The 26,182-nt window shown below is 43.5% G+C and overlaps 1 protein-coding gene across 1 annotated transcript; it reads right to left on the bottom strand.

Moving 5' to 3' along the window:
* Nucleotides 1-428: 428 nt before the first annotated feature.
* Nucleotides 429-20,421, bottom strand: ntrk1 (neurotrophic tyrosine kinase, receptor, type 1; the record flags this gene model as incomplete). Its single annotated transcript, XM_083679736.1, has 16 exons — nt 429-614; nt 2,024-2,182; nt 2,638-2,878; nt 5,045-5,217; nt 6,150-6,280; nt 6,618-6,758; nt 7,877-7,979; nt 8,078-8,136; nt 8,512-8,841; nt 10,837-10,975; nt 11,264-11,406; nt 11,771-11,925; nt 12,581-12,649; nt 14,939-15,010; nt 16,023-16,097; nt 20,210-20,421. The coding sequence occupies 16 exons, from the start codon at nt 20,419-20,421 to the stop codon at nt 429-431; spliced, it is 2,388 nt and encodes a 795-aa protein (XP_083535862.1).
* Between the last annotated feature and the right edge of the window lie 5,761 nt (nt 20,422-26,182).

Below are 26,182 nucleotides of genomic sequence, written 5' to 3'. Positions count from 1 at the left end.
CCTTCAGTTACACAATCAAACACTAACGGTAAACACTTGACAGGTCCTTGCTGGGTCATCCTCTCTCAGAGAGCGGCTGGGACAGGGTTGTGTTGAGACAAGTTGGGGTATAAGGCAAAGCTGAAGCAGCATGAATGTTGCCAGTGTTCATATGTCAGGCTTTCGGGCCAGGAAAACAGTGACCAGGACCCCCCCCCCCGCCCCCCCAACCCCCCCCCAAAATGGTCCCTATTAGAACAGATCCTCACAATGGACCAAACTGACCCAAGACTGAATCGGAGGGAATGTGGGCACAGAACCAAATAAGTTATATTTAGGGTTAGGGCTATAGTCCTTCACTAGGACCCTTTCTAACACCCCCCCCCCCCCCACCCCCCTCCACCCCGAGCCTGGCCACTGCTCCACTTCCCGGCCCCCCCATGACCTCTCTACCCCAGGATGTCCAGGTAGACTGGGGGGCTCTTGACCAGAGAGAGGAGGCGACTGTGGATGTCCTTGATGACCAGCCTCTGCTGGGGCTCCCTCTGCCAACAGCCCTGCATCAGGGCATGCACCTCTTTGGGGCAGGTGCGTGGTCTCTCCAGCTCCCGGCCCTGCGTTATGCACTCGATGGCCTGTTGAGGGCGCAATAAAGGAGAGGGAGGACAGCGATATTAGAATTCAATGGAGATTAACAAAAACTCGCTGTGCCATTTTTTCCAGGGTCCAAATATTTTCAAACTCGTCATTGTTCATTCATAAGGGTTAAAACCAGCCATTAGAGATTTCATCAACGATGTGCCAAGGAGAGACAGAAACTAGCTGGTCCTCAAGTGTTTAACACAGTTTAATTAAGCAATATTCATGAGAGGCTGTGACTTATGGTCAATATTGTCAGGGGTAGGGGGAATTGCTAGGGTTAGGGTGAGGGTTAGGGCACAGCTCTCAGAGTTCAGAGTTCCAGCAGACCCCCAATCAAGTCCAAGAACGCCTCTCAAGGAGCTAATCACAATGCTTGTTCTGATCAAACCATTGTATTGTGATATTTACAGAGCTCTGGAGTTTGGGAGAGGCAAAGACATGTGAAGGACCTAGCCTGCACCCTGGCAAAACAATGGAATCTTATTTAGCAGAAATTGTCAAATTAAGTGAGCGTACTAGCTTTCTGTTAATTCATCCTTGTCGAGGACTAGTGTGAAAGCATTCCACCATGGCTACTCCTGCTCAAAGACTGCCTTTCGCTCCCCATTTAAAGAGCTAGTGATTTAACCTTTCTAAGAGAGTTAGTCATGGCCTAATTCAATGAACGTGAGGCCTGTCAGCACTGAACTACATCATACTAGAACAGCCTTTCAATCAACTTCATAAGTGAACAATGATTAGTACTGACTTTCCAAAATGGCTGCCACCCTATCTCCATGCCCAGATAGAGTATTTGGGATGATTTATCCTTGTCTTCTCTAATTAGAACGCAAAATAATTACGCATGTCCATCATCGGCCGGGAATGATTAGGTTAACAAGGTTAAACGTCATTGGCCCTGGGGCGATGATGAAGGCCAATGAGATTAGGATCGAGTGGACGGGAAAAGTGATCTACCCTCCACTTGAAAGGAGAGAGGGTTCTGCCCCGTAATGGCACAGTTGTGGTCGCGCTGGAGTCCCACTTCTTGGTGGGCAACCTGAAAGTGCTGGACTTGGCTAGCCAAGATTACCATGAATATATTGATTGGCCATATATGAAAAACGGGAAAACCTAGTGCTTATATATGCTCAAACCCTATATGCTCAAACAGTACACATCTTGTATTCAATGCCAGCATCTTATGTCCCATATTTTGAGGGTATTGCCTTTGAGACAATAATTCAGTACACTCAACATATTTTACATTTGTTTCATATCAAATTACTAATTATTTCTATGACCATTGTTACTTTTGATGAAGAGTGCAAAAGAGGGCAAAAACCTATTCTAGGCAAGTCATAGTTCATGAATGTCCCCTCGTGTTGCTATAGTAATTGTAACCCGGTGACCACGTCCGTACCTCGCTGTTGGAGAGCTGGTACCAGGGCTGTTTGCCGTAGGTGAAGATTTCCCAGAGGACCACGCCAAAGCTCCAGATGTCACTCTCCGTGGTGAACTTCCTGTACATGATGCTCTCAGGGGGCATCCACCGAATGGGCAGCATGGTTCGCCCTCCCACCTGACCAGGGACAAAGGGCATTAGACAACGCATACTTACCTTTAACACCCTTGGATACAAATGTTTCAGAGGTTTCATACATATGACACATTAAGCAATAATACATGAGAGGCCATGTGTTAAGACATTTTTATCATGGTAATAGTAATAAAGTCTTACTGCATGATGTACAATACAATCTGTATGATCTCATTTCAACATTCACAACATGGAGCGTGTGCCTTTTGTATGTCTATGATTTGTTGTTAGATCATATTGTTTGTATTGTATTTATTGTTTATGTTGTTCAGTATTATTTTGTATTGTGAAGCACTTTGTGACTTTTGTCTATGTGAAAAGCTCTATACAAATAAACTTGATTGATTGATTGATTGACTGATTGATTGATGGCACATACAACTGGGTTTGCGTATGGACAGTACTGCGTATGTATAAAAGTTCTACTTTACCCTTACCCTGTAGTAGTCTGTGCTGTAGATATCTCGGGACATCCCAAAGTCCCCTATCTTGACCACCAGGCCCTCCCCGACCAGACAGTTCCGTGTTGCCAGGTCTCTGTGGACGAAGTGGAGCGATGCCAGGTAGACCATGCCTGAGGCGATCTGGGCAGCGATCTGGAGCATCTGGGGCAGGGTGAGCTGGCCTAGCGGCAGGATCTTCACCTCCTCCAGGATACAGGCATCAGGACCATGAGCCCTGGGGGCAGGACAAGAGGGTGGGGGAGGCAAGGTCATGACCTTTGTAGTTTGCAGGACATTGTGTCAAGTAAACAGTCTAGGGCTGGCCAATCAGAAAGGTTGCTTTGGAGTATTGGAAGCATTGTTAGACTTGTGACAGAAATGTTTCCTGGTTAAAAAAAGAAACAGGTTCAGTGCTCAGATCTCCATCTGGCCTTCTGCTCTCCAATTGGCTATCCGGATACAATGGGGCTCATGATGGGTGTCTCCGTACATAGTAATGAACCTTTTTCATCAACCTAGTGATGCAATACACTGTAAACCCAGGCTGACCGAATGGACAATGACTATAACATGCAATCTCCAGATTGCAAACGTTTGACATATATGGGATCGTATAAGCACAACAGAAACGGTCAGCCTGAGACCTCGCCACGATAAAAGGACTAAACGACGACGGTTAATATGAAACATAAGGCTTGTAATTTGCCTTGCGTTAATTCGCAATAATATAATTCGGAGATGTATGATAGGCTCGCTGTTCCAAAATCCCACAATTGTTCTCAAGTATCATACACACCCACTCTTGCTGGTCCTGCATCCAGACGAGCAAATCACTGTTGACATGTGTCCATTTATCCTAATATTCCGCCTCTCTACTTTGTCCCGTGCTTTCCTCCCTCTTAACTCAGGAAGTCTATAGTTGTTTATAATATCACTATTAGTTTAAAGGGCAGGTGGTAGGGTAGAAGAGCAGCTGCATTGTAGGGCCGAGAGAGAGACACACAGCCAATCTGTCTGCTGGAAATGTGATTTCCATCCATCCATGAACATACATTTCAGATTTATGTGTCTCCATTCACAATCTGGCCCCATGGACACCTGGCAGACGTGCGCCATCTACTTCTGTGTCAGTGGTGTGTGTCCGCCTGTCTCCCAGGTGCAGGGCGAGTGGTGGTCTGTCAGTGTACAGTAACACACTGTCTGACTTCTCAGTGAACACCCCTACTTGCTCCACACTTGTTTTTACGAACAGACGTGGGTGTCTTAAGGCTTGGAGAGTGAGTGTCGACGGCATGCGAAATTTGACACAATTTCTGTCCATATCCTCATGCGTATATGGTGTTCTGAATCTAAATGCATTAGATTAAATGCATTAAAATCACAACAGGCTACACACAATGCCCTGGCACTTCCTGACTGGTTTCGGAGTCCTTCTAAAATGATTCTTTAGAGGTTTTAAGCCTACAAGCCCACAACTCTCCCTCCATACTAAGTGCTCTGACCGCTCCACCACACAGTGGGTCCACCCTACGGTATGCGGTCCAACCCAGGTCACTGTAGGGGCTTTAGCTCTTGAGTACACATCAAGGTAGGTAGAGCACTGAAACATGTCTAATATAGTGGCTTCGCACAGGGACAGTCCAACCCGTGTGGTTCCTTGAGGTCAGTAAAGTGGATTCGTTGAAGAACAGTTGGGGCCGAGTGAGTGGTGTAGAACAATAGCCGTACATTTGAATAGCTGCCCTACGGAACGCTAATGAATAGAAACCAGTGGGGAATGGTTAGCAAGGTCTATTAGGTCATGTGGCTATGTGTTACCAAGTCAACCCTTTTGAAAATATCAAGTGAGTGGGCTAAAGCTTTTGTACAACCGACTGCCAATCAAGCAACTTGCGGAAAGCCTTCTGGGAAAATGTGAAGATGGTTTGGTGGACTACATTCATAACAATGCATGAGACCAGATTTGTTACAGCCTCACAGTGTTCATACTCTAGCCATAGTTCTCATATGGTCTAGCGGTTAGGATTCCTGGTTCTCACCCAGGCGGCTCGGGTTCCACTCCCAGTATGGGAACTAATTGTTTTCAAATATGTTCATTCAATGTGTAGAACAGAAGTCATCGAAAACTATCTACAGATTGCATCCCAATGCACTGTATTTCTGTGTGGTCCTCTGTGGCTCAGTTGGTAGAGCATGGCGCTAACAACGCTTAGGTTGTGGGTTTGATTCCCGCTGGGACCATGTATACTGAAATGTATGCACTCACTGCAATGTAAGTCGGATAAAAGCGTCAGCTAAATGGCATATATTAATATATTACTCAGGCTTTAGTTCAGTGGGTTAACATGGTCTTGAGGTGCACAGACGACCCAGGTTTGATACCTCGTCGTGTCACACGTACCTGAGGAAGCGGTTGAGGTCTCCGTGTCGCATGTACTCAAACACCATGGCCAGTGGCTCTCCGTCGGTGCACACCCCATAGAAGCGTACGATGTGTTGATGCTGAAGCACTGTCAGTAGCTCCGCCTCTCTCTGGAAGTCCTGCCTCGTCGACTCGTTGGCGTCCTTCAGAGTCTGAGAGCACAGAGAGAGAGAAGTCAAACCACCAACGTGCCGCCATTTTGAAGTCACAAGCCTTTTTCTCTGTTGTTGGGAACACGACTCCGTCGCGTCCTCCCTTCCATCCTCCACTGCGTCCGACTGAAAACATATTATTAATTCATATTGACACGTATTCTCCTCCACAACCCAGTCCCTAAATTAATACGTCCTGGGGGATTGTTTCTGCAGACAAAATAATATGTTCTCTGTCAACATGTTGTCTGGCTATGAACTGCCCGACTTGCAACCTTGAACGTTGCTGGTTCGAATCGTGCTTGAGACAGTTTTTTTGTGCCAATTCTTGCTACTGCTTGTCGCTGATGCTAATGTTTGCTAATGCCTTCCCTTGACAACTTACCCTTACCTTAACCACTCTAAGTTAACTCTAAGTCAATGTCTAATACTGCCTAAGTCCTAATTCACGTAACTCACACAACGTATCTTTCCTTTTTGACGTACTGTACTCTTACAGCACACAGGTGGTCAACGCTGGTATAGGCACATCATAAGTTGATAGAGAACATATTCTTTTGTCTGCAGAAACGATCCCCCAGAACATATTAATTTGGAGACTATGTTGCTTCTCCAGCGGTTTTTGAGGGTGAAATGAGTGGAGGACAAAGGAGAGGACATGACAACAATTGAGAAGAGGCTACAAATTGATTTTTCCATGATAATATCTTGCAGCAGGACCATTGAACAACCAGGATGAAGAGAGATATTCTGCTAGCCGGTTTTGTGGATATTCTCATGCTCCTCGGTATATATAGTTGAGCACATGAGGTTGAGTTTGGTATGGACATGTGATTTGGTTAATGTACAGTTATGAAATTGTTCAGAATGTTATATCAGGCAGCTTGGTATTCAATGCCCCTGTGAGTGTGTGGGCATGGATGACGTCCTACCTTGATAGCCACCAGCATTTTGTCACTGTCAGGACTGAGGTTGGCGCACTCTGCGAGATAGACCTTGCCGAATGCTCCCTCGCCCAATTCCCACTTCAGCACGATGTCCTGTCTTTTGATGTGCTGCACACCTGCACAGTAATGAAGAGAAATGAACACCACCTTAATCAGAGTTGGGCAACTAGAAACTCTCTCTTGGTAAAAACATGGGACTCTTTTTCAGAAGGCTGCTATAATGACATACACTTTCACCACTGACAATGACACTCCGAAATAGTCTATTATACTCCTCGAACCAAAAGGCAACTACTGTATTATTCTACAGGCTGTATTGCATATATTCTGATGTTGTGTACTATGATAAGACAGACCACAGTACCACAATACCAAACATTGGCTAAAGCAGAAACCGGGAGCCCCACATGTTCTCAAATGTGCTAATCAAATTGTTATGGCCATCCCACTCACACATGTCTTTATCTTTGATGATGCCACAGAAGTACTGAGGGTTCTCCACAAAGTTATCATCTGAGGTGGGGGGGCTGGCTCCAAAGTTCATGAACCTGAGGGACACGGCCAGATCATCCTCTGTGCCCAAGACTGAGGAACCTGATGAGAGAGAGAGAGAGAGAGAGAGAGAGAGAGAGAGAGAGAGAGAGAGAGAGAGAGAGAGAGAGAGACAGAGACAGAAACAGAGACAGAGACAGAGAGAGACATGTAATACTTCCAAAATAATTTTTTAACCATTTTTCGCATGAATTGTGCATCAAGAGACAATTTGGTTATCATTTATAAGGCCATAAAACCGATTTTCCACATCGATGTTGCTGTATTTACGATTTCCTTGGTTGCTGATGAAAAGTATTAATAATCAACACCACAATACAGCAATCAGCCCAGCGTTGACTCGAAACTTCAAACAGCTGAAGTGGAAGTCTGAATAGTAAGCAACTCTTGCTGCTGCTGCGGGCCATATTTAAGTGAAACAAGTGCCCCCAAAATCGTAAAACCCACTCAGCAAGGAAAACCACAGAACCCCCAGAGTCCCTGATAGAAAATGGAGGAACGGGAGCGAGCAGGGAAATGAAACGAGGCGTCCGGGCCAGGAGGGGGGCCACTCAGGCAATCAGGCCCACTTAGGCACTTTGTCGGTGGGGGGGGGGGGGGGGGGCTATCATGCCTAGTCGGCCTCCATCAGTCTTCTTTAATGGCTCAAGCGGCAGCTAGGGGGGGTTTCAGGCACTGTTCCCTTTGCATGCTGTAATTAAGGCACTCTAGCCAAGCCGCCAGGGCTGACAGTGTGCAAAGTTACAGCCTAACGGAAACCCCAGATTACCCAGCCTCCCGGTGCATTACCTTCAGAGAGCAACACAACGCTTGCTGCGGAACTGTTGATACGAAAAAAAATCATTTGGCAATGTCGCTGGCTTCAGCTCAATCCCAAGTCTGGAGGTTCGTTTTCAGAGAAATCTTGGCAAGACGTCTTACTAATAGTTCTGACTGTCTCCTTTTGGAATCTTCGTGAATAAGCCTTTTAAAAATTCAAACAAGTCAACTGTCGAAAGTCAAGTGCTAACAAAATGGGCCCATCTGAAAGAGTAGGGTGCAAGTGAGTGTGGGTCACCTAGCAAGTCCACATCCCTATGTGTAAATATGCAACGCTTTGTGCAGACCGATGACAAACAGACAATAACTATCTGCAGTACCTTGTATAAAGTTTAACTTACGATGAATACCAAACTTGGAATGCTGGCCACACTTGTTGATAACCACAACCATGATAAGGAGGAAGGTGCAGGCAAACACAGCGAGACCCACTGCTACTGACACCTGTGCACAGGGACAGAGAATCAACATCATTAGCATTAGCATCCTACACATTCCCGGTTAGCTACTGTCTATTGCAGACACAGTGAATGGTTGCTCACCCCAAACACTCGACTCTCTAGGTTCTCAGTGACATCCTCATCAGATCTGTTGGTGGGAGCTGGAGGTAACAGAGGTAGTTGGTCATATCAGTATCGTGATATCGAAGCATACTTAAACATTCACACACATCTAACACATTGACTGACTCGAATCGGATTCATTGAATGAATTTGAGAATTCTAAAACAAAACATAGACTGATGACACATTGCTCTGTATTTCTATTGCATTTTTAATTAGAGGAATACAGAAGTCATTCAAAAAGCTTACTTGGATCCTCATTAAGGACTGGCATAGAGAGAAAGGAAGACACATTAAGGCTTACTATGTTATTTCCACACACACAGTATGTACATCCACAAAAACTGCTGGTGAAATGGAAAGGAATTTTCCACACAACGTGGAAAAGAGATTTGCAATTGTCAATCACTTACTAGGGATGATCCCCTCAGGATCCCCCTCAAAGGGGTTGTCCATAAATAACCCTGTGGCCGTGGCACGGTCACTCCCCAGTCTGTTCTCCACGATGAGGGTGTAGTGACCATTGTTGAGGTGGGTGGGTTTGTTGAGGAACAGGCAGCCGTGTAGGACCGAGCCGTCATCTGAGTCGGGGATGACCTGGGTGTAGGTGTAGAGGCCCTCGGTGAGGGTGGAGCCGTTGTAGAGCCAGCGGATGGTGGGTTGGGGGTTACCGTCCACGGCGAAGGGGAAGCACCAGTGGTGCTGGGGCTCCGCCTTTTTCAGGAAGAGGATCCTGACCGGGACTGGAGGGAGATGAGAGATTCAATTCATACATTTAAAACTTGATTGTACAGATATGGTACTTTTATCATAGTTTATCATTCAATGCCCCTATGAGTGTGTCCTAGTTTATGAGCAGATATAACAAATTAGTGTCAAACACAATCTTGTCTCTTTCAAGTAGACCAAGTAAAACCCTACAGATCTATTTGCTGAAGAAGTTTGGCAAACATGATTTGATACAAAATCCAATTCAGTTTGAAATTATAATTATCGCTGTACGGTAGTTATCCACACTCATCCAGCCATCCACATGTTTTCCCTTTTATGCTGCATTTGCAGTTCACCATCCACAAACCTACTTCACACATACAGTCAATGGACAGTAGACTCATCCAAGTGCCTGAACAGTAGGTCCCTCTCTATGAGTTTCCTTGAATCAATGCTCTCCATCTGCAGTGACCTGTTATGAATAATGGATCCTGGTCTTCGTTGGGGCCCCTGACCACAAGAGCTACCTGGAAGCGCCGAGCAGACAAGAAGCTACAGGAAATGGCCCCTTCCCGATCGAAGACGGTGCTGACGCTCAGAGACCCCTCACTATCCACCGACCATTCCACTGCTCTTAACCCATGACCCTGCCTGAGAAAGTGCTGTGCTAAGGGGATAGCTCTAGATTGTCTCGATGTCTAGATTGCTGAAGTACTTGAAAATTAGCAAAACCCACCAGGTTTTACTAATTGACCTCAATTACTTCATGTCTGGTGTTAAGAGGGAACACTGATTGGAACCCTGAGTTTTGCAGTTGTCTGTCTGAAATGAAACCTTTTGTGGAAGTAAGACATTGTATTGTGTTGTGTATCAGATTTGTTCGTAGATTTGTTAATTGTTCAGACATTTAGTTTCTGAGGATTCTCATTTCTCATTCTCATTCTTAAGCAACCTTCTCCGAAGCGGCGCTCCTTTGTTTTGATCCGTCCATTGAATGGATGGAAGCTTCCTCTACAACAGCAATCACTGTGGAATCAGTGCTGGAGAGAGCCACTCTGTGGACTGACCGAGCTCTGTAAACACCCCACTGATCGGGGAGGTAATTAAGGGTAATTAAAGGGCTGGCGGTTAACGAGTGTCCGTCCACCAGGGGGGCTGATGTTGATAGATTAGCCGCACTAACACACTTACCGACTGCCAATCACCACCGCCCAAGCCGCTTTCCGGAGTAGGAGGGAAAAGTCCATTAGCCCGAGACTTAAATCAGATCTTAACCACGGTTATCAGCCCCCATTTTCCTGACGTTCATTATCTGTCCCCCGATGCTCATGCATTTGGCTGCAGTTGATTGTGCCCCCACTCTTTTTGGGCTTTATTTTCCAATGAGTGTCACTGAGTCAGTGATATATGATATTGTTTGGCCAATATTTCTTTGTTGGTAATGTATTGCTAATGCATCACACTCTCTTGTGTGGGACCGCTGGGTGCTGTCATTTTCAGATGTTGTTCATGTGGAACTTTGAGTAGCTCAGTGCGACTTAAAGGAGACAACATCTCAAGTCTCCCAACAGAGTACGGTCACCAACTGTAATCAAAGGTACTATTGTAGGCTACAGGTTAGGGAGGTATTAAGAGAGCCGGCTGGAATGAGGCCGCTGTTTTGTTCTCGGTTTAACGTCCAAATAAAGTAAATAAAGAGCGGAACGTTGGAAATAAAGTATATAACTAATGCATTATTTCAATACATGTATATGTATTACTAAAAGGAGCGACAGTTGAAGAAAAGCTAGGAAAGGACCGGCGGGGAATGATGTTGAAGTGGAATGTAATGGCTATTTTTAACCACACATCATAGAGGCCCCAATTAACACTGAATAATTTTCTCTCTCTAGCTGTGCATTCTGTTGAAAAACAAAACAATTGACACAATCTGCTCTCACTCCGACAGAGTCAGCTTTAATAGTCTTTTAATCTTTCACTGTTTTCAAGAGTCTCTGGCACCTTCGTAACATTTCATTGGCACTTACATTCAATGTCCAGCTGCACCATCTCCTCCCCAGGCCCTGCCCGGTTCTCAGCCTCACAGGTCAGGTTGTGGAGGTTGTCTCTGGAGGACACGTGCGACAGGTGTAGGACCAACTCCAGTGTGGAGCCCCAGATCCTCTCCTGCCGATGGAGCAGAACACAATGGATAATAGGAGTGAACAGTACTGTTTACAATCATTGGATACGTCTCTGAGATGTCTGGGTCTACGGCATTCAGAAATCAACGATACAGTGCATACAATTACATTTCCTTAGAATATGACCCAAATGTCCAAGCTACAGTTTATTTGGACAGACGTAAGATATACCCAATAGATTCTATTAGGTACAGTGTTGACAACCTTTTTTTTAAAAAGAAAATTCTCTAAGATAATCGTCACGTATTTCCTTTGTGGAATCACCCAGTACCTGCAGCGTGTAATTGGAGTGGAGCTGGTCTGTGAGCCACCTTACAATGGGGGTGGGCACTCCTGTCACCTGGCACACAAACGTCAGGTTGCCCCCCTCCTGGATCTTGTTAATGGAAGGGAGTATGGTAACCTCCGGGACAACTGCAAAGCAACGAACAAAAGAAAGTGTTTGAAAACATGTCATTTAATACCTTCAGTATAAGTGGGACTTGCCACTCATGTATCGTCAACACAATTAGCAGTGTAACTAGTCCAATAAATTCTACTGAAATACGTAGTTCGGGCGAAGTGGCGTTGCACTAGATTGACGACACCTTAAGTAAGACAATGCTAAAATACTACTTTAACAATGACTAAAACACTATATATACCTACCTTTTTCTTACATTCATATCAAGTGACAACATCATACTGTGCATACAAATTGTACATCATGCTATACCTATGTAATTACACAGTAATAGCATGTTTGTTATTTCCATATTGATGTACAAATTCAACCCACTGCAATTCTCCATCACTAAGGAGTCCAATGGTAGGGCGTGGCCATTAGAGAGACAATGCAGTGGTTGGTTCTCCAGGTCACCACGTTCATTATGCTGCCACTGCTGGAGCCAATGGATGTCGCAGGAACACACAAGTGGGTTGTCCCTCAAACCCCTGAAGGAGGACAGAGACAAAATAAGTGTATTTGGTCATGAATTCTTCACTCAAACTATACAAACTCCTCAAGGTTGTTGGTATCATGATGGGCACATTTTAATGGAACATTGAGAGTTTGAGGGTTTCAGTATTGAATAGTAAGGAATGATCTGACAAAGAGAGGAACATAGATGGAATTACTCTTGCGATGTGTCTGATATTTTCTAGTATTTTAGAAAATTGTTCTCTGGAGTCTAGTATTCATAACAGGAGGAAACTGGTCTTACATCATCAAAATAATTAAATGGGTATTTTGCTCAAATTGAGTTATCAAACCTACCAACCCCATCAGAACCCAAAATATAAGCTTATTTGAATCCATTGTTTGTGAACAATGTAATTGTAAATATAGCTTCAAAATATGGTTAAAACTATCATTTTCATCTTGTGGATGGTCAGTCCTTGCATCCATGGCAAAGTCTATGAGCGGTCAAATTTCTCCAGCCCCATCCCTTAGCTGATACCAAAAAAAGTGTTGTGGAGACCGCTTTGTTATTTTCTGAATCCCACATTGCTCCTTTAAGGTTTGACCAAGGTGCAGTAGATATACAGTATTTCAGTTGAAAAGATCACAGAAGTGATATCTTCACTTATGGCACCATCCACTACTCACAGGTTTAGCAGAGGAAGAAAATGGAACACCTTCCAACTGATATGTTCCAGGGAGTTAGATGCCAGGTTCCTGTGTGATTCAGTAAACAAACATTAGTGTCAAATATTCAACAAGATCCTCAACAAGGATTCAACAAAAATAATAAAACAGGTTTTTAAATGAAGCTGTTCATAGGATTCATTGTGAAACCTGTATGATTCCTAACTTTTTTCTCCCCTAATCCAAGTCTTTTTTTATTACATAGTTAAAAAAAAAAAAAAAAGTCGTACAGTAATGCTGTGATGTGATCATTCTCTTTAGAACAATGCGTACCTGCTTTGAATTACTCTCTGGGTGGAAACATCTAATGCAGCCAAATGGGCTCTGATCAATTACGGCGGCAAGTATTTCACATCAAGTGCTACGTTCACAAACACGACTGGCACACCTCGCTGTGTTCTCTCAGTGTTCAGTACATTAGATGATTAGCCCAGAGGCACAAACACTTATCTCTGAGGGAGACGGCTGCTTGGCCACATAGAGCAACAAATGGACTGGTGTTATATTAGCCTGATCAGGCTGCATGATTTGGGGATGAAAGCAGCTCAGGTTTTATTGTATAAAAAAACAAATCATGTACCATTACATTAGCAGCGTTAGGTTTATTTCTAAACATGTTAAGGCTACATATTTAAGGTGGAAAGTTAAAAGCTGACATATACAGCACATGAAGATTTTATTGTTATTTTGATGGTGGTTATTCACTCAATAGGAAACATACAGTTCCTGATATTTTATCCCTGCTGAAGATCACTGTGACTGCTCTGAAACGATCCTCTGGCGGCCAAGGGTGTAAATAAAAACCTCTCAGAAGACCACACTGGGGAGGGGCGCTCATGCAAGCCAATACATATTCACGTTGGCAGGGGCAATAGGGGCCAGCAGGGGCTCAATTATTTGTTTTCCTTGCTCCCAAAAGTTCATGTCAGATGGGTTAGCCATCGGGGCATATCTGTTACCGGCTCGATTCCTCCCCGGGCCACAGGGAGAGAGAATGGCCGGGAATAGCAGCTGCTTCTCCTAGCCCTGCTCACACAGCGCATATATCTAAGAGAACTGTGGAGGGGTTGGGAAAGAGGATCATGGGTAAACAAGTGGCAGGCTTCTAGAAGAAAATATTGTGGTGTGTCTTGGAAAATGGCCCCCCCTAGTTATAGTATCAAAGATGCCTCTCGTGTTCTCACCCTGCTTTGGGTGGGGTGGGGCCCCCCAATCTGAGAGACACATCTGCTACACCCCCCTGCACCCCCTTGGTGAAATATTGATTAAGCGATAATGGACCCTTAGTGGAGTGTATTTATTATGCATCAGTTGTCGATAATCCGGCAAAGTGAGCGAGTAAAAGGTGACTGGTGGATGTCTTCTCCAATTTCTCGAGACCCCCCCCCCACACACACACCCCCAACCTTACCTTACCCCCCCCCCCCCCCCAACCTCCTGTCTTTCAGATAAACAACATTGGACATGCCGCACACTCTGTAAAATGATGAGGACAAGATGGTAGTGATAAGGGTCACCTACAGGTGGATGGGCTGATTGCCATGGATACAGGCAGCATTGATGCTACTCTGATTCTTGTTTGTTGTGCTGTGCTGTAGAGTGTACCCTTTCAATTGTGGTGGAACATTCTTACTCTTCTTATCAAATAGATCAGAGATGGCACTCAATTGCTGGAAAGGCCTGGTGCATAGAAATAGTGCCTTGATTTTCACTTCATTTGTTAAATGAGTTCTGTTTATATATATATATATATATATATATATATATATATATATATATATATATATATATATATATATATATATATATACACATTAAAATGGCATGTTTCTTATAAAACAAATGTAATACACTGTCAGAGCAGAGGTTAAAATCCATCCCACATGACACATTACTGAGCAATCTTTGGTTTATCAATGTATTGCCTCATTATGACTAATTTTGGATAACATAGCATCAAATTAACGAGTAATAATTATTTATCAGTAATGTAAGAGTCAAGTAATTAAAAAAATATATTGATAAATAATGCTAGTAATATAAATGAATCATAGACATTACAGCATGATGAAGTTTAATTGTCACTCAGTAATTCATATTCCCAATATAAAAATGATAAAAGTCTTATAATCTACATTGAGTAGTAATATGGGGCTCCAATTTGAAGCTCGATCAGCATAATAGATGGAATGTGTGGGAATGCTTTACACATACAGAAGGGCTGGAGAGCTTTCTCATGATTGACAGCGACAAACCATCTAACCCACACATGAGTCAAGACATGTGAAGGAAAAACAATCCCTTTGTAAGGACACTTACACATACTGGAGCTTGAGGTTATATTGGAAGGCATTAGCAGAGATGTGCACCAGCCTGCAGAATGTGACCGTGCTGGTGAAAAACAGACAACATACAAAATACCAAACAGGAAGTGAGTCATTGGTCACATAATAGATGGGTTCCAGTAATCTGGTCAAGGAAGATTTGGACTACATAACAATTGAGCCAATGGAGGTCGAAATTGTTTTTTTTCTAAGGTCATAGTGTATAAAAAAAATAGCAATGGATAAATAAAAATGGATATGATCCAGTCAGCATTTCCTATCTGACAGGCAAAAATACACCATAGACATAGGCCCCTATATTATATATAGGTATTTAGTTCAGTTCAGCCTCAAACATCTACTATTTTTGAATAGCAATACATATAGCATCTTAACAGCAGAATTGTAATTGAACTAGCAAATTCCTTCTCAGAATCATGGCTTATGTAGAACAGAGTTACCCCCCTTAATTGAAAGCGCTATAAAGGGAATTGAAGGTTAAGTTGTAATGTTTAAGACTATATAGATTGCTCTAACATGGCTGTCCATGTTGGAAGGGGATGTGGGCCATGACTTATAGAGACCATCACTTAGTGAATGGACCAACATAACACATGAAGTGAAGTTAATCAATTCAACTTCCAATGTTTAACATTATATACAGTCAATACATACGTAGGGACCTGAGGAATTCTTGACTTGTTTTAGTTTTAGTACTCCAACATCCTCCCAAACCATGTGTTGATACAAGTTGCAGACCCATGATATTCACAATACTTTAACCAGAATGCATATACACTTCCCAATTAACAATGTCCATTGGGAGATTCCAATCATATACGCAAAATTAAAGTAAAAAGAGTGAAAATCTGTGGCTAACTGTCTAACGTGTGGAGGCACATGCAGTGCTGCCTTGAGGATATGCTTTGAATTACATGTTGATAATGTTATAAGTCAGATGGTCAAGAATTTCTCAGTCCTTATATGTAACACAGTGAAACAAACTTATATCGACAAACATATAAGGTATTTAACATGATCAAGAAGTACATAAATACATATTAGGCCAGGGAACTTACAGATTCTTCAGCTCTCTGTAGTTGGCAAGGTCTGTATCTGTAATGTTCTCCAGGTTGACTTGGTTTTCAATATAGCTAGTTGATGAAAACACAGAAATAAAATACTGTCAAAATAGAAGCATTCGATTATGGCCTTCAGCCATGAATTGTGTAAGCAATCTTGTAGGAACAATGAACTACAATTACCGTACTACAAAACAAAAATGACAAAATGCAAGATTTTAAAACTCACAGACAAAAGCACACAGACATTTGAAAAACATGATAGCTCTTAATGGAACTGGTAGTGGAAAAATGTTTATAAAAAAATAATAATGAGTAGTATGTGTAAGCTTTTGTGCTGAAATTGTGTGGGCTACAGTCTGACAACTGATAGCAAAACCAGACTGAGGTGGATACAAAGACAGCAAACCACAAAGCTAATATCAAAACTAAATCTACTGTAGAGAAGACTTGGAAAAACAACTTGTCTTGAGTCACGGAGTTGACATCTTCAGTGACTCATTTTTTCACTTTTCCAGACATACTGTACCCCAGACCAAATGAGTGGACTGTAGCTCAAGTCAGCTCTCATTTAAACACAAGGTCACATTGCTCTCCTCTTGAATAGTTTAAAAAAAGATAGCTTGATTAAAATCCATACAGTGGATGTCTTAGTGGATGTGAACATGCTACAACACAATTAACTGGAGAAATACACAAAGGAAGAGCTTGTAAACATCAACCAGAGCTGGAGAAGCTCTTTGGATGAATAGGTCAGGAGGTGGAGGAGGAGTAGATGAAACAGTATGAAAAGACCAAGAAGGGAGAAGATTGAGGTCACATTTTCCCATTTGAACTGTTCTTTTCCAGGTCACAATGAGATAGAGCTCAACTCTGCCCTGCAAATCCCCTGAATTCTCTATACTTCAAATAGACAAACAAACAACAAACAATCTACTTTTAGTGCTAGATAAGGGAACTTCAATGCTGCAAATGCATATCAAATGTTTCGTTTTTTTTACTCTGACACCCTAGGAGCATTGTTTCAGTCTGTCAGTGCACTCTGTGTGTACATATGGTAACAGTGCAGCAAACAAACAGATATTTATTTGTGTCTGATTGACCTATGCAGTGGTAATGGGATTACAGGGCAGGTGGAACCAGAATCACCAATCGCCCAAGCTTATTGGATTGAGCCAAGTGGGTAATATTTCATCTATTGTTCTCCGGCTGGGTCCTCGCTGGCAATTCGCAAAATTGCATTTATAACTTAGCGCATGATGAATTCCAGCCCCTGTTCCTAAGTTAATGGCCCCTTGTTTGTTCTGTGTGTCGGCTGTGTTCCTTTGCGCCGCCAATACGGCGAAGTGTTGTCATTTACTGGCACGAAGCATTCCCTCGGAAAACATATGCCGATAGAGCCTTCTCACTTATTGATTGAATTGCTCTGAGTGGATGTAGTAGTAACTCTGCTGGAGTTCACTGTAACACGTTCAGCCACAGGTACTGAGAAATGCCTTCGAAATGGTAAGAGAGAGAGGGAGAGAGAGAGAGAGAATGACAGACAGACAGACAGACAGACAGACAGACAGACAGACAGACAGACAGACAGACAGATGGAGGGAGGGAGAGGGAGAAAGAGAGAGCAAATTGGCATGGTCCAGACAAATAGCTGGATGTAGAAGCTGTCTCCTCCTAAATAAGTTTGAGTGAGTGTTAATTGTTGAAAGCAGCAGATGAGAACAAAGACAGCATGGTGGTACAATACAGGGAATTAAAGTTTAGTCTTTCGTTCTTTTTTTAATTTTAAAATGACTGTATTATATAAGAAAAAAGCACTTCCATGAATCACAGGTGGACGTTTTCCATGTCTATCCATTTCTATTAAGGGTTAAGAGTAGCTGATGTGAAGTTACACATAATTACTAATATACAAAGTACCGTTTAAAACCTTGCAGACATGAGTCTTCCATCTGTTAGCTGGATGGTAGGTAGTTCAGCACTCTTCGAGATACACTGAATAATGTCTTTGAATCCTGCATTTGATTATTGTCGGTTGATATTCTTCTGTGAACCAAAAGCCTCCAGTTTTCGTATGTTTCGGCTCTAACTAAAACGGGCCCCACAGGTACTAGATCAGAGATCCTACCCTCAGAGATCCTTTGTACTTCATGCTCTACCTCTCCATTGTAAACATTGTATTAAACCTTTAAAAGATTCTGTCAGTCTGGTCACATCTCTTGACTTCACACTTCACACCTGAATCCAACAATTCCCAACTGCACAGCAGGGTGAGAGTCAGTCACCAGGTAAGAGTGCATCTTCCATCCACTCTCCATCTCAGAACCATGAGTGTTTCCAGTCACCAAAGCACCGTGTCAGTGAAGCAGAGTTGATATCAACACAAACCAACAGCCCTGATTACTCCTCTACCACTAACTCTTGCTCTTATTGATAGTGTCTACTCACAGCATTTGGAACACCGGTTAAGACCATGCTAACCTAACAGACCTAAGGATCAAAACAGACTCAGTCACCCTCAGTCAATTGCTCTGTTATTACATTTCTGATGAAAACATTTAATTGAAAATACCTGATCCACCTGAACTGACTGTTTGCATGTACGTTGCCCTGCGTTATTAAAGGGACAATGAAGCATTTTTTCTTCTTTTGGCTCTATACTCCAACGGTTGGATTTGAAATTAAACAATTACCATGAGGTTAAAGTATAGATTTTCAGGGCACCAAAAGTAATGGGACAATTGGCTTGACAGGTGTTTCTGGTAAGTCAGGTGTGTTCTATCACATAATTTGTGCAGGCATAAGAGAGCTGTAAAAATGCTTCACTTTCCCATTACTTACGTAGGGCACCGTACATGCAAACAGTGAGATCAGGGGGATCAGGAATTTTCAATTAAATGTTTTCATCAGAAACTTAATAATAGAGAAATTACTTTCCATTTTTAATTATAACCAATATGTATGGGTCTACATCATTGGGAGTGGAGTGGCACATTGAGACATGAGTGAATTTGAATTGGAAAATCAAGAAGAATCTATGTGTGTGATGAATACTTATTATTATTCCTGTCATGGTCAGCATCAACCAATACGTATAATCAATAACCAATAATCAACTGGCTCTAGATAATATAGACCAAATCATATATCACATTTTATCCATTTTACCAAAAATACAGCATCTCTCTTTGAACTTGTCAACATAAGTTCTTTGAAACATTACAAAAAGTATCAGCAAAGTAATTACAAGTATCATAGGTGGCTCAATTATTCTAGTTCAGACCATGGCTGAGAAGCCTTTAGACACGTTGATATTTTTGTCTTATTTACAAAAGCAATGATCAATAACTTCCATAGAAGTCACGGCGGTAAACTGATCACCACTCATAGTACGTACAGTACCAGTCAAAAGTTTGGATACACCTTGCCAAGAGTGTGCAAAGCTGTCATCAAAGCAAAAGGTGGCTACTTTAAAGAATCTAAAATATAAAACATATTCTGGTTTGTTCAAAACTTTTTTGTTTACTACATAATTCCATATGTGTTCCTTCATAGTTTTGATGTCTTCAATATTAATCTACAATGTAGAAAATAATAAAAAAAAAAAAAAAAAAAAAAAAAAAGAACATTGAATGAGAAGGTGTGTCCAAACTTTTGACTGGTACTGTATGAACATGTAGTACATTCAAACAAAATGTATTAAATCCATCGTGTCCTAATTCTTTTCACTCCATGAAAAATTCATGGAAAACCAATCACTGTAATTGAACGCTGCCTTAAGTTCGACAACATTCGCCTCCTCTTGTTGAAACAGGCACTTGTTGTTCTATGCCAAGCACTGAAAATGAACAGAGAGCGACAGGATTGCGCAACGTCAACTAATTAAACCGGAGGAATGAACGGAATGAATTTCCTGTCCGCAACCAGATAAACCACCAAGACCGAGCCAATGGACAGATAAACCACCAAGACCGAGCCAATGGACAGATAAACCACCAAGACCGAGCCAATGGACAGATAAACCACCAAGACCGAGCCAATGGACAGATAAACCACCAAGACCGAGCCAATGGACAGATAAGCACTAACATAAGCAGAGAAAAATGTCATTCAGCATGCGAGCTTAACAAACCCACCCACGCCAAACCAACACACCGAACAACCAACCAACCAAGTGTACTCACATTTCTGTGACGTTCTCGCTCTCTTGCGATGCCAGCGCAGGGATGCTGGCAATGCCATCGGGCTCCAGGCATTGCAGCATGGCGAAGGAGCACCGGCAGGCCGATGGGCACCCTCCCAGGGCTGGCGCTGGTGCCAGGCAGAGGGTGAGCACCAGGGGTAGTGCCAGGGCCAGGGGGGCCGCCCATGGAGCGGTACCCACTGCCACAGCCATGACGGGTGACTTCAGAGAGAAGGAGAGAGGAGAGAGAAAGTTCTCAGTGTGAGAGAGCAGGACTAAGCAGGGGTAAACAGCTGGGAGCTTCCACACACACTAGCTCTTCCCTTGCCTGTCTCGCAGGGTTGTGATCCCAGCCTGGAGGCTCTGGTTATTGAGCCACAGCAGCAAGTGAGCAGCAAGAGAGAGAGGCAGGCAGGCAGGCAGGCAGGGCCCTGGGGACATTGGTGGGCTGCAGCCTCCCTCTCTCTCTCTCTCTCTTTCTCTCTTCCAAGGAGGGAGGGGCAAGTCAGGGCCATTAACTGTGTGGAAGAGCCATAGTCACCAGACACCTCTGAGAGAGAGAGGGAGGGAGGGAGGGAGGGAGGGAGCAAGGGATGGGGGATGATAGGAATAGGAGGGGGAGAAAGAATGAGGAGGGATGATGGAGAGATATCTCCAGCCACACCAGTGATTGCAGGTGTGAGGCAGGCTAGAAGTTAAGGCTCTGAGGTAGCAGTGGGTCTTCTATAGATCTATAGATGGGTCTATCAACCGGAACTTACCACAGATATATTAACCTATGGATCCGTGAGACTTCCCTGTGTAAGTACATATGTGATGTATGACCAAGCCTGGATCGAACCCAGGTCTCCCGTGTGGAAGGCATGTGCTGATATAAGCCCACTAAGCTCAACCCTCTGGGAGATGGTGTATTATTTCAGGAGGAGCAATGTTACTGATTACGGCAGAGTGTGCATCCAAGCCTATAATCACTTGAAATGCTTATGTTGTGTAAATGTTGCGTATATGTACGTATAAGGACTGTAATCACACATTCGTGCTTTGCATAGGCTTTCATGTGAAATCATATTTTTGTGGCTCAAAAGCTGAATGAAAACATACATTCAGAGTCTGGCTCTCTTTATCACACACGTACAGTATGAGAGGGTTAACTGCTTATATTTGCAGAAAGAAATTGTTACGGTCAGATCTAATGAACCCAAGCAAGATAAAATAATAAGGGTTTTTAATAACTGGGGCTGGGAATGGGACAAGCAGGGGAAAATGACAAACGGGGTGGGGCAGGCAGGCAGGTAGGGCAGGCAGAGAGACAGGGCAGGCGGCCACATAGGGCAGGTAGGGCAGGCAGACAGACAAGGCAGGTGGCCACATAGGGCAGGCAGACAGACAGGGCAGGCGGCCACATAGGGCAGGTAGTGCGGTCAGGCAGGTTGACAGGCGGACAGGTAGACAGGTAGACAGGTAGACAGGTGAATAGCCGGGCAGGGTTTCTGGGGAATAAAGGAAAGACGATCAAAAACAGAGAACAAACACAAGGACTAGTATCTAGAATACTAAAGAGGCAGAGAAGCGAGACTAACGTGTAGAAACACTGAATAACGATCTGGCGATGAGTGGATGGGAAGCCGGGGTTTAGGTACAGCACAGAGATGAGTAGATCAGCCAGCAGGTGTGTAGATGAGTAGATGGCCAGCAGGTGTGTAGATGAGTAGATGGCCAGCAGGTGTGTAGATGAGTAGATGGCCAGCAGGTGTGTAGATGAGTAGATGGCCAGCAGGTGTGTAGTTGAGTAGATGGCCAGCAGGTGTGTAGATGAGTAGATCAGCCAGCAGGTGTGTAGTTGAGTAGATGGCCAGCAGGTGTGTAGATGAGTAGATCAGCCAGCAGGTGTGTAGATGAGTAGATGGCCAGCAGGCGTGTAGATCGGGCAGGTGGAGAAGATGAAGGGAAACGAGAACCAGAGCCTGGCCACGTTCACACACAACACACACAGACAGACACAGACAGACAGACAGGAGAGAGGGAGGCACTGGCACAGACTAGGAAGAAGTTGAGGGCATGACAGAAATATATCATATAAGTATTTTTCATTTAAAAAAAAAAAAAAAGCACAGAACAGATTGCTCTGACTGTGCAGTTCAATGTTCCACAGGGTCCTTGTATTGGGCAATTCAGAATTTTGGCACATTGTAAAATTATATGATTTGCATCATACTACGTCTAAACATGTCTTGTGTCTAGGAAAGAAGTCAAACTAGAAATATTTCATCGTGACTGACTGGATTTTAGTATCACCTGTGACAACAGCCTCCTACAACAGTGCTGATAAATACTAGCAGTGCTGTTGAGACTTGTGGCTGTCCATCCATCTCTTGGCGTCTACATGAGTGGAGCCAATTATTACCCCAGGGAGGAATATTGTGCCCCACCCCCATCACTCTCAGTCACTATGCACACATGAGTAAGGTCATAGTGTCCTGACCACAATTACGAGCTTGAAGCTGAATAGCCATTTTTGCTGCACTCGTCAGGGCTATAGTGATGGCTCAGGACTTCCTCCCCACTCTCCTCTGCTTTAACTGAGCTCAGCGGCCGGAGAGGAAGACAAAGGGCTTTTCTCACAGCAGAAGTGTTCAAGTACGCAGGAGAGAGAAAACAATTAGCTTGATGAGAAACGGACGTATGTGTAGCATACAGATTATTTCATTTCACCCACCGTGAGGGGGAAAGCATATCGGTATCGGAGTGAAAGACACTTGTGATGAAATTGATATGATCCTGGATATGTTGTCTTGTTACCCTGTCATGTGTGTTTCAATGTGGACAGGCATATAGAGTATATGTAGAGGAACGTTGATGAATGTTTTTGTTTGATTCGTTTATTTCATACACACACCCCGCGTCAATGTAAGAGTGCAAATATGAAAGGCTTCCTTTCTGCCTGAGCCATTAGTACCATGATGTATATGGATGTAGATATAGATATAGATGTAGATATAGATATAGATATGATAGAATAATTATAGATAGGACATCTCCGGGGACTGAGCAGGATGAATCAGGACATTGGGTAATCAGATTCAAGGCAAACATGGCCTACATTCACCGCCCCCTCACATCAGCAATATCTCCTCCTCTAAAGAAAAGCCAGTGTCATGATTCTACCTGTTACCTTTATGGAGAGTTTGCTGTTGTCAGATTACCAAAAATGTTTAGTATAAAACAGGCAATCTGTCTCTTTCTTCTTGAGGAGATACTCTCTGAAAAAACCTGTTGTGATGATATTTTGTAAGTACTGTACTTGCTTCCAAATTCTTATCATATAGAAATATAGGTGGTCAATTTCAGTCAATATTCGGTTATTAATAACCTCTGAATTTTCAGAATGTTCTGTTAGATTGAATTACCATGTTCATGCATCATTATGATTGATGGTTGAAGAAAGGGTTAATTAGGGTTGCCTTCTCTCTCAGGAATCCATCTTCCTGCTGTCATGTCAAAGATAACCACATTGGTTTAGACATCATTCATTGAGAGTGGTGTTGGTCACTGTGGCGTATTCTATAGGCTTGGCCTCCTGTCCACAGCAACCATCACCTTGTTCACCAACGCAAATATTAGACCACCTCTGAACAGTCTCTCTCTCCTCAGCGATCTCTCTCTCCTCAGCGATCTCTCTCTCCTCAGCAATCTCTCCCTTTCTTTGTCTCTCTCTCTGTCTCTCTCTCTCTCTCTCTTTCTTTGTCTCTCTCTCTCTCTCTCTTTCTTTGTCTCTCTCTCTCTTTGTCTCTCTCTCTCTCTCTCTCCCTCTCTCCTCTCTCTCTCTCTTTGTCTCTCTCTCTCTCTCTCTCACCCTTTCTCCTCTCTCTTTTTCTCTTTCTCTCTCTCTCTTTCTCTTTCTCTCTCTCTCTCTCTCTCTCTCTCTCTCTCTCTCTCTGTCTCTGCCAATGTTCTTTACATTTATTTTATTTTATAAAATCATGTTATGGAATATTGCCTGCACTCCTAAAAGCCTCACGCCACCTTGCCCAAGTGCTCAGTGTGTACATGTATAATATATTTGATATTTGTGGAAACATTATCTCATGGAGTGTGTGGAGTGACATGTTAATACTGCAAAATTAATTTTATGTGATCTCAAATGAATAGCTATGATCAAATAGAGAGAGAGAGAGAGAGAGAGAGAGAGGAGAGAGAGAGAGAGAGAGAGAGAGAGAGAGAGCGAGAGAGAGAGAGAATGGGAACAGCAACAGAGGCCGCGTCTTTCTGACATTAAGACAATACTCAATCCACTTCATATTAATGCCCTGCAGCAGGAGCGATAAAGCAGGGGAGGGCAGAGTGAAGAGAGAGAAAGAGAGAGAGAAAGAGAGAGAGAGAGAGAGAGAGAAAGAGAGAGAGAAAGAGAGAGAGAGAGAGAATGAGTAAAAGCTCTTTTGGATCGGGTACAAGGAAAGGCTTTTACACAGAGAGTGGTTAATGCACACATTGCCCGTGTTCGTACACGCTGTGATGCTGGCGTCGACCACAGTGGCTGTGCATTGGTCCACTCATGCTCAGTAGCCTGATGGAGTGACCAAGCATGCAGCACTGTGACACCACACAGAAACTCTGCCATTCCATTGCGTACATTGCTTCACCGCTGTTTATACTGCTTATACTGTTTATACTGTTTATACTGTTTATACTGTTCATACTGTTTATATTTTTTAGTACTTCTATTTTATTAGATTTTATTCTATTTTAAAACTTATTGTTGCACTGCTCTGTGGCACTGTCACCTTTGCATTTCACTGTATACTTGTATGCACGTGACAAATAAAGAATCTTGAATCCTGAATAAGGAGCACCGGCAGGCCGATGGGCACCCTCCCAGGGCTGGCGCTGGTGCCAGGCAGAGGGTGAGCACCAGGGGTAGTGCCAGGGCCAGGGGGGCCGCCCATGGAGCGGTACCCACTGCCACAGCCATGACGGGTGACTTCAGACAGAAGGAGTTAATAAAAATAAAGAAAAACCATTGAATGAGAAGGTGTGTCCAAACCTCTGACTGGTACTGTACATGTGTGACTGGTACTGTACATGTGTGACTGGTACTGTACATGTGTCACTGGTACTGTACATGTGTGACTGGTACTGTACATGTGTGACTGGTACTGTCCATGTGTGACTGGTACTGTACATGTGTGACTGGTACTGTACATGTGTGACTGGTACTGGTACTGTACATGTGTGACTGGTACTGGTACTGTACATGTGTGACTGGTACTGTACATGTGTGACTGGTACTGTACATGTGTGACTGGTACTGGTACTGTACATGTGTGACTGGTACTGTACATGTGTGATCTGGTACTGTACATGTGTGATCTGGTACTGTACATGTGTCACTGGTACTGGTACTGTACATGTGTGACTGGTACTGTACATGTGTGAACTGGTACTGTACATGTGTGACTGGTACTGTACATGTGTCACTGATACTGTACATGTGTCACTGGTACTGTACATGTGTGACTGGTACTGTACATGTGTCACTGGTACTGTACATGTGTGACTGGTACTGTACATGTGTGACTGGTACTGTACATGTGTCACTGGTACTGTACATGTGTGACTGGTACTGTACATGTGTGACTGGTACTGGTACTGTACATGTGTGACTGGTACTGTACATGTGTGATCTGGTACTGTACATGTGTGATCTGGTACTGTACATGTGTGACTGGTACTGTACATGTGTGATCTGGTACTGTACATGTGTGACTGGTACTGTACATGTGTGACTGGTACTGTCCATGTGTCACTGGTACTGTACATGTGTGATCTGGTACTGTACATGTGTGATCTGGTACTGTACATGTGTGACTGGTACTGTACATGTGTGACTGGTACTGTACATGTGTCACTGGTACTGTACATGTGTGACTGGTACTGTACATGTGTGACTGGTACTGTCCATGTGTCACTGGTACTG

Source organism: Argentina silus (assembly GCF_951799395.1).
Source record: "Argentina silus genome assembly, chromosome: 10".
Lineage (NCBI taxonomy): Eukaryota > Metazoa > Chordata > Actinopteri > Argentiniformes > Argentinidae > Argentina > Argentina silus.
This window is presented reverse-complemented; position numbering and strand designations above follow the sequence as displayed.